General features: G+C 41.6%; 1 protein-coding gene across 4 annotated transcripts in view; it reads left to right on the top strand.

The window, feature by feature from the left end:
* The first annotated feature begins 1218 nt into the window (after window positions 1-1218).
* EPHA5 (EPH receptor A5) overlaps window positions 1219-9369 on the top strand; it is a 412214-nt gene continuing 404063 nt past the window's right edge. For all 4 annotated transcript variants that reach the window (XM_068975450.1, XM_068975448.1, XM_068975449.1 and 1 more), the window contains exon 1: window positions 1219-1378. In XM_068975450.1, coding sequence (XP_068831551.1) covers window positions 1219-1378 — 160 coding nt within the window. The remainder of the gene's footprint in view (window positions 1379-9369) is intronic.

Below are 9369 nucleotides of genomic sequence, written 5' to 3'. Positions count from 1 at the left end.
AAAGTATTGAAAGAATAGAGCGGGTCAGTAGCGGTAAGCGGTTAAAGGGTGTTAAATAAACTAGCCACAGACTCGCACAGTTTAGGAATGCTGGGCGGTGTAACAAGGTTGTTGATGCCACAAGCCTGAGGTGGGCAGCAGGCAGTCGGCCAAACCCACGGCCCCGCTCCTCTGAAGGCTGCCTGCTGAACTGGGGGCTGGTTTCCCTCAGCCTCCCGGGAGCCCAGGTCTTGGCAGGCATCATCAGGAGAATTCTTCGCCCTAATTATCCGCGGAGGAAGACTCGCCTCTCCGGCCACTGTTAAGCAGCACTCACCGCGGCAGCCGCCAGATTACTTCCCTCCGCGGGTGTGGGACTCCGTTTAAGCAGCTCACACTTACAGTAGACTCTCACTGGCGAGGCTGCGAGAGGCAGGGGGAGCCAGGAGGAGGAGGAGGGAGGAGGGTGGTAGGCGCAGAGCGGGAGGCTGAGGAGACGCCGGAGCTCCAGACTCAGCAGGAGCGCGCTGTGGCGGTGCAGTTCCGAGCTCGCCAGCCTGGCCGCGCACACACCGCCTCCTCCCCGAGCCGCGGGAACCTCCGGGCTCCGGGCCGCCGCTGCCGCCGGTCCCTCCCTCGTCAGTGCTCAGCCCGCAGCTCTTTCCTTCTGCTGGCGTCTTTGAACTCTCCGGATCTTTTCCTCCGCTCGCCTTGCTTGTCTTTCCCCTACCCTGTTTCCCCACCCCCTCCAAACTCATCTTCCTTTTTCCTTAGCCACCCTGCTTTTTTCTCCTCTTTTTATCGAGAATTTCTTCTTAAGATGACTTGTCTTCTTCACCTTCGCCCATTTCAGCCCTGAAGACTGAAAAGGAGCTTTTATCTCCCCCTCCTCTCCCTCCAGTGGCATTTCAAAGACCTCCATCCTTAAAAGTCTATAAAGAGGCACAGAACGGGACGCTGGACCTTCTCGACACCCTCGAGTCCAGTCCCGAGCTACACTGTCCGCCGTCACTAGTATTTCATTTAACCCCAGTGGAGAGGAGGGTGTGGGGCTCTGGAAGCAAACTTCAGCCGTACGAGAAGCCCCGCGGTCCCCTCAAAGGGGCGAGCCGCGGGCCCGAAGGTGAAGGAGCCTACCGGGAACGGGGAGGAACCGCGAGCCTCTCTCGCCCCCTCCACAAGGCGAGAGCTGTGGACTGAGCGGCGCGGGACAGCGGCGGCGGAGGCGGCGAGGACAAGATGTGGGGCTCGGGGCCCCGGGGTGCGGGACGCCGGCGGCCCCCCAGCACCCCTGCGTCCCTGGCCAGCTGCTCCTCCGCACCTCGCAGGGCGCCCCTCTGGACCTGCGTTTTCCTGTGCGCCGCGCTCCGGACCCTCCTGGCCAGCCCCAGCAACGAAGGTAAAGCCGTGGGGGTGGGGACCGCTGCGACCCGGGGCGGAGGAGCGAGGCGGAGGAGCGAGGCGGGGCCTGGCCGCGCGGGTCCTGGCGAGCTAGACGCGGCCGCCGCGGCCGAAATCGCACCCCTCTTTCGGAACTAACATGGGTCGTCCGCTCTCGCTAGCCTTTTCCCTCCGGTTCTCAGCCGTCTCCACTCGCATTGTTTGAGTTTAGCCGCGTAGCGCTCGGCGCGGAACCTGGCTGTGGACCTAGGCTGACTGAGGGGGCTGGGAAGTTGGAAGCCAGGAGGATAGAAGGCTCCGAGACCCGCGCCGGGAGGCTGGGTGCGGCTGGGTCCCAGTTGAAGCGCGTGGGGAAGTGGCATTTCGGGCTTTAAAGAGTGGGGACTGTTTGAAGCGCAGTGACGGGGATCTCGGGAGCGGTGGGGCTTTTAGAAACCGTTATTTGGGGCTGAGGCTGGGGAACGTGGTGGGGGTGGCTGGATGCTTTTATTTTGGGGTAAAGTGCCTTCTGGGAGCTGCTATTTAGGACATCGCCAGCTGCTATTCTAGGGTGGGTGGTAAGAGCTTTTATTTCTCGCCGGAGGGGGGATGGAGAAGGACGGACAGCGCCTCACACCGTGGGGGTGTGCCGCACTTTGGGGGTCGTATGATCACCCAGACGAAATGGAAGTCTGGAAGGTGGGATGCCGCGGGAGGCGGAGGGTTCGGGGGAGGGGAGTGTCGCCGCTTGGAAGGTGATGCTGGAACCCACCGAATCGGGTCTCCCCCACGTTTCCGAAAGGGAAAAGCTCCGCTCGGAATCCTAGAGTGCCCAGCTCTCTCCCCTATCCCTTATCCCGCGCTCCGGACCGAGAAGACTGTCCCTGCCTTGCACCCGGAGAGGAGGGCCGGCACGGGAGCGGCACCTGAGCCGCGCTCCTGGCTCCCGGATCTAGGCTCAAACCGCTCCGCTCGCCGCCCTCGGCCTCCGGGTCAGCTCCGCCACATTCGCTCTTCTCCCGCGCCCGGACCGCGCAGCCCTCCAAGGTGGGGGCAGCATCTTAGATCCCATGTGGGTTACGAGAAGATGTGGTCTGGGTGGTCAGCTCCACCACGAAAACATCAAAAACCTTCCCACCTCGGCGGGAAGGTTGGGGTTTCGATTTGGAGCCCTGGATGCCTCGAGTGAGGCACAGAACCTTAAAAATGCCCTTACATTCGTGGGGCATGGGACGCGGGACCGGAAAGATGAAGCAGCAGCGGCGGAGTCGTGTGTGTCCTCGTGACTTGCACGGGTTGTGTCTTGGCTGTAGGGGAAGGGGCTGAGCTGGTCTCGGAGCGCTGCCAGCTCCCTAGGAACCGTGTGAAAAACAGGAAGGATCAATACTCCTCTCCGCACCCCATGAGCTGTCTTTACCCTCCAAATTTGTTTTTAAAAATCTGATTCAGGGGTTATATGTAGCTCGATCTATCTGTCCATCTATCTATCTGCCTACCTACACGTCTGCTTACCTGCCTACAATACCCCATGCTTAACACAAGCAGTCTGCATTTTTAACCTCCCTGGTAAAGTTGAAAAAGTGTTTTCTGAAGTCGTGTCCTTTTTTTAGTATGTTAGAAGTCCGGAGAATTATGACAGGGTTAGGAGTCCTTTTATGAACTGTCTTACTCTATTGAAAGGGGCAACCTGGTTTGGATTTAAAGAGTGATAGTAGTATCATTTTATTCTTTCGTGTGTTCCCGTTATGTTTCTTTCTTCCTTTTTACCCCTAGGTATTATGAGGGAAAGGGCTTATGCTGAGGTATAAAGGAGTAGTAGCTCTTGGTTAGAGAAACGGAAGAAATGAAGTCTCAGGGAGGGTGGCGCTAAATGGGAGTAAGGGTCCAGACGACAGAGAGAAGAGGTAAAAGGAAATGGAGGGAAGCAGGGAAATAGATTAGGTCTCCTGTGGTGTTGTAAGAAGACCTGGAGTCTTGTGGAAGGTAGACTGGCTGACATCACGGACTTAATACCCACAGGTTGTGCTGTCCTTACCTAGCGAGTGGAACAGTAAAATTTGGGCTTCAGTGAGATGAGGATTGCAGGGGTTTAACCAACAGTGAGTGGTACTTTACGAGCCAGTGTTCTGAAAACAGTAGAAATAAAAGCATGTCTGTTGTTTGGGGCACATTTTGTAACTACACTATTTTACATAATTAGAAATAAAATGTTACAATTTTACATGTACATATATATATATGTATGCATTTGTATATTTCATCTGCTTCATCTCTTCTCTGCCCAACAGTTTTCTTTTAGTGTTATGCCAGACTTCTTATTAATATGTTCTTTTTGTTTCTCCATGATGCTGCTAGTCTAATCAAAGAACAAGAATATAAGATATTTATAACAGCAATTTATTTATTTAAAGATTCAGATTGGAGTTTTCAAGTTTGCCTTTGATTGTTTTTGAAGGAACTTTGAAAGAAAAATTTTATGTATGTACTAACGCTTTTAAAAACTTGTTCTATACTTTGCTTTCTGCAACCTATAGATGCTTTGTGACTTCTCAGACTGTAGTGTATATATCCATTATATATATATGTGTATGTTATTAATGCTCCCGTTATGCGATGAAAAAAAATCAAGTCAGGTAGAAATAAATGGAAGTTTACTTTTATAATTGGTACTCAGTCATGTTTAATATTTAAGTTTGGTTGACATAAATAAAATTGAACAAAAAAAGTCAAATTTATATCTAGAATCTTGGACTGATATGAAATAAATGTTAAAATACACTGCGTAATAGAAATAAGGAAAATTTACTCTTTAGCCTGAACTCTATGATAAGGTAAATGTATCTTTAGTTGTCTTACTACACGTTTTAGGCATGAATACATATGGAAGAAGCCTTTGAGCTACAGTATAACACACACGACTTTTATTGTAGAATAATGCAGAGGCATATAAAAGGCAAAACATTTCTCTAAGATTGATCAGGCAGGACAAATATTAGCAAGTGTATCAACAAGTGAAAATTTTAATAGATTTAGTAAATAAAGGAAGCATGTCCACTGTTATGAATATTAGAGGTGGCCCTGAACTTATTCAGTAACTGCCACTTTTTGCTGTTGAGAGATATATTTGTAAACAAGCATTATTTGACAAGTGCTTTTCGCAGCAGGGATTCTTGGCCAATTACTGCTGAACAGCTCTGCATTGAAAATGATTCACCCGCAGTGAATCAAGCTTGATTCATTGAAGCTACAGTTAGTAATGTCCCAGTAAAGTGCTTCTGACAGTTGTCAGCAGTTTGTATTTGAAAACTCCAGTTTCTTGTCTCTGAATGTTTTGTATGTTTGAGGAAGTGGGATGGAGGGACTCTGAGGGAGAAAAAAAAAAACACCACATGAGGGGAAAAATTGAGGAGGGGTGCTGAACTGTTTGAAAAACAGTCATAAAATTGTAAATGCTTTCAATGGAAATAAAGAAAAGGAAGAAAGTTTGTTTTAGGGTTTTTTCTTGGTTTATAATAGGACCAGGCCCATAAAACGATTGGACGACATAATAGATTTGTAAAACTAAATGGCTTTGTTGTGTGGCCTTGTCATCCGGTTGTAATTCATTTCCTTTTAGATAAAGAGGCAGGACCCCAAAGAAAAACGACAGTAAAATTATTCCCTCACCAGGATGCTACTGAAGGAAAAAAGAGCCATTACCCCTGTTTGAATCGTAGATTGTTGGAACTAGGAAGGCACCGTGTAGAGTTTTGGCTTTTTGCTTTATAAACCTTGAATAGGGAGCAGAAGGTTGGGTCTTGAAATTTTAAGCCTTTTTTTGAGGTAGACAAAGATCTTCTTGGGTGTCAGGGTGACATGTAAGAGGATTTCATATCCTCATATAAGGCGGGGAAATGGTTGAACAATTTCTGCATTTCTCATGGTTGTTCTCCTTTGATTGAAACTATTTTTATTAAAATATTGTCATTTGTAAATATTATTAGTTCTTTATCTAAGTCCACATAGGATATAGATAGTATGGGAAGAGGATTCTTTTTTTTTTTTTTTATGCTTAGAAATGTGTTAGTTGCCCTTATTTTATATTATTAACATTCTGCTTTACAAAATGTGATCCTTTGGCGTTTTCTACATGAAATATCAAAATGAGATGATATAGCTATTTATAGACAAAACAATCCCAAAACATTTAATTAAACATTAGACTTTATTCATTGTTGCTACTGCAGAGAAAATGTCAGTTCTTTAGTTATTTTCACTACAGTTTTGTTGATTGACTTGACCACTTAAATCTCCTTTGTTTGGTGTGCTTTTTTTAGGTATTTTCTTGAGTGACCAATTTATTTCTCTTTCATTTAGAAGAAACCTTTTTACCTTTGACTATAAAAATAGGATATGACGTACATGACTAACGATAACAAAACATGATTAACATGATAACATGATTAACAAAAATAACGATAGTTATTTTTCCTTTTATGAGTCAAATGTTCTTTTTTAAAAAATATGTTCTTATTATCTTAAAGAAAAAACTGTTGTAAAAATTGATGATTCTTTATGCTTTATTTTTTCAAATTAAATTAGCAGATATATTTTATTTTATTAAAGAATAACTTGAACTTAAGTTAGCAAAGGTATGTAATCATTCAAAGATGATTATGATTTTTTTAACAATCTTAAAATAACTTTTGCTATAGTTTTCATGAAGCAACAAAATTGACTGAAGTTCCAATATTCAGCCTTGCTTGTAAATCATTAAAAATTGATTGCAGTCTTTGTCCTTTTGTTTTCTTTCCAGAAACAGTGATATTAACTATAAAAGCAGTATGAGAACTAAAAATGTAAATTGTTGCAATAGAGATTCAGTGATTCTTGCTGTTCTGGTCTCTCTGGCGGGTGGGTGTTTATCTATAGAGAGTAGTTCCTACTGTTGTGCTTTACTGGGTAAATGCATATTTAGTTATTTAATCAAAATGTATATAATCAGTTGGATTGGTAGTGATTTCTTCAAAGGTGTTATCCTAATCTATTGTATGCATAAACACTCCTAATGGTATTTTTAATTGACACTAAAAAATGTATCATATATTCTATCACAGACTAAATGGTACACTTACGTTTCTATAAATGTTTACAAAGGTTGCTTAAAACATAATTTTATTTAAAAATAAATAGATTTAATAAATAAGTAAATAAATAGATTTATAAGTTCATATTTTTACAAAAAGTTTAACAAAATGTAACTTTCAAATAATAAACCAAATAAATTTATTCAGTAAGATATATTTAATATAAGAATGAATAACTGGAGATTCTCTGATCTGTTCATAACACTTTTGAAAGTATTATTATATAGGAATTAGAAAACTGGAAGGTTTGGTAGTTATTCACTGTGAAAATCTTAACTGAATTGTTAGTTCTATTGAAAATGTTTAAATCAAAATATAAATGACCCATTTTTAAGTATTTAACTTCCAAAATATCATGAATACTTAGGGGGTCTCCCTTTATCATATGTTTACTTTTCCTGTTTTAGGTTCTGACTCTCTAGACGTTTGTTTGTTCAGAGTTAGTGAAATAGATTTCAAAGTGTTTGAACAAGAAAAAAATTGACTTTTGAATAAGAAAAATGATTTAAGAATTTTAAATCCAAATTTTGGACAACAGCTCATTTTTTTATAATACATTTTGGTAACATATACAAGGTGTTGTAACAGAGAACTTTTCACAAAAATAGTACGATCTGATGTCATAAATTGTACTAGAAATAGCTATTTATAGATCAAACTACAAACAGTGGTACAGGTATTCCTGAGTATTAAAATTCAATGGGAATTTACATTTTTCTTTTGACACTGGAGTTTCCGGTGTATAGGTTTTGTTCATTTCCCTCATTCTAATCACATAAAATAAGAAAAGGCTTTAATTTAAAGTTCATATTAAAACAACAGTAGAAAACACTTAATTGAATGATTTAAAACGTAATTCTAGTCAACGCATTTCATGAGAAATAGAGATTTTAAAATTCCGTTTAACTTACTTCATTATCATCTTAAAAATTTCTAAGCCTGTATAATGTTATTGTAAAGCAAAAAGTAAATAAAAAGAAACACTGCAAGGTACATAAGAACTGTCTGGTGAAACGTGGGGATTTATGATCTTTCATTTTTTTCCCCAAAGTTCAAGTTTGTCGTCTAGTATCTCTAATGAGAATTCCATGTGTTGCAAAGCTATAAAATAAAACTGTAATTTAGTAAGTGCACTACTTGGAGTTTTTGAAAACTCGGTGGCTTAGCATGATGACTTTTATTACCAGCTGCCATGTTTTGTTGGTATAATTTTTAATGATTTTTTTAATCTTTAGCAATTTAAAGAAAACATAAAGAGACCTTTCTGTCATTTAAAACATGCTCAAAAATCCTTTTTAAAAATGTGTGTGACTTTTGTTTTTAGGATCTCATTGACAAGCTTTATTCTAGGTTGTTTTTCCTGTAGATTCCATAACCTTTAGTCTCTGGTCAGTTTGTGTGGTACTTTAATAATATCATCTAAACTATTTCTTAAACTCTTAGAATATACAAAACTTCATTGATCAGAAGTTGACCCTCAGTCATGCATTCCAGTGATTCAGTGTTCATGGCTTTATTGCTATACATTTATCAAGCAGAGTGCAGATACTTGGCCTGATGATTGTGGTTTGTGCACATGGACTACTTATGGGGTATGTGTTAAGATTGTGGTGAAGCTTTTCAAAAGAAAGGGTAGGGAGGGATGTCAAGATGGTATCACTATGAGCTTGATATTAATAAAAGTACTTGGGTTTTATTTTTTATAACACTGAAAAATACCATAATTGCATGCAAACACACACACAGACACGCAAATATACATTCTATTTTGACATTTGCTTTACTGACTCTGAATATATAAACCCCAGCCTCATGGAAAAAAGAAATAACTTTGGTTCATTTTATTTCATTCATTTAGTTCTGTTTCTTTTATTTCTCTGTAAGTTCCACAGTTTTGTTGAGTCATGCCAAATACTTGTGGCATTAAACACCCCACAGATGAAATAATTGGGATTAAAGTGTTTGTGATGATTCTAATTCTGTTACAGTTGTTGGACTATTGCCCAGGCTGTCTTCTTCATCCATCACACACATCTTTGGTTCTAACTAACTGGGCTCCTAACTTTGTTAAGTAAATGATCTTGTTAAAAAAAAAAGAAAAAAGAAATCAAAGAGCCAAAACCAGAGGGTTGAAATGTTTTGCATATGCTTTGTGAGAAAATGTTCCTACTTGGAAACATGTTTCCGGCTAAGTATTGGAAGATTTAGAGAAAATACAGTCTGTTCTTTTACTCAGAGATGGATAGTGTCTTTTATCTTCTATGATAATTTCACACTCTTATTTTCATCTGTCACATCTCCTTTTTCCCTTTCCCACTCTGTTTCTCTTCTTTATCTCATTTTCCTCCTTTCTTTTTTTCTCTCTCCCTCTTTCCTTCCCTCCTCCCCTGTCAGATACTCCATTTATGCAAAGTCAGAGCAAAATAAGGGAGTATTAGCTCATCTGTGCCTGTGAGTTCCAATACCTCCAAGGAAGTAGGGGTGATCAGACAATATAGTCTTCTGTTAAATAAATCATGGGACACAGTCATTAATGTTAAAGAGTAGATTGTAGCAAACCAAGTTGTGTATTTTTTACAGGACTCTTAAGTCAGAAGTACAGTAGTTTAGGGTATCGGTCAGTTTTGTGCTACTGCTACAGTCTATAAGGTTGCAAAGAGTTGGACATGTTCTTTGGAAGGAATGATGCTAAAGCTGAAACTCTAGTACTTTGGCCACCTCATGAGAAGAGTTGACTCATTGGAAAAGACTCTGATGCTGGGAGGGATTGGGGGCAGGAGGAAAAGGGGACGACCGAGGATGAGATGGCTGAATGACATCACCAACTCGATGGACGTGAGTCTGAGTGAACTCCAGGAGTTGGTGATGGACAGGGAGGCCTGGC

This window comes from Capricornis sumatraensis, chromosome 7, assembly GCF_032405125.1.
Source record: "Capricornis sumatraensis isolate serow.1 chromosome 7, serow.2, whole genome shotgun sequence".
Classification (NCBI taxonomy): Eukaryota; Metazoa; Chordata; class Mammalia; order Artiodactyla; family Bovidae; genus Capricornis; species Capricornis sumatraensis.
The sequence above is the reverse complement of the archived record's forward strand: the minus strand, read 5'-3'. Positions and strand labels throughout refer to the sequence as shown.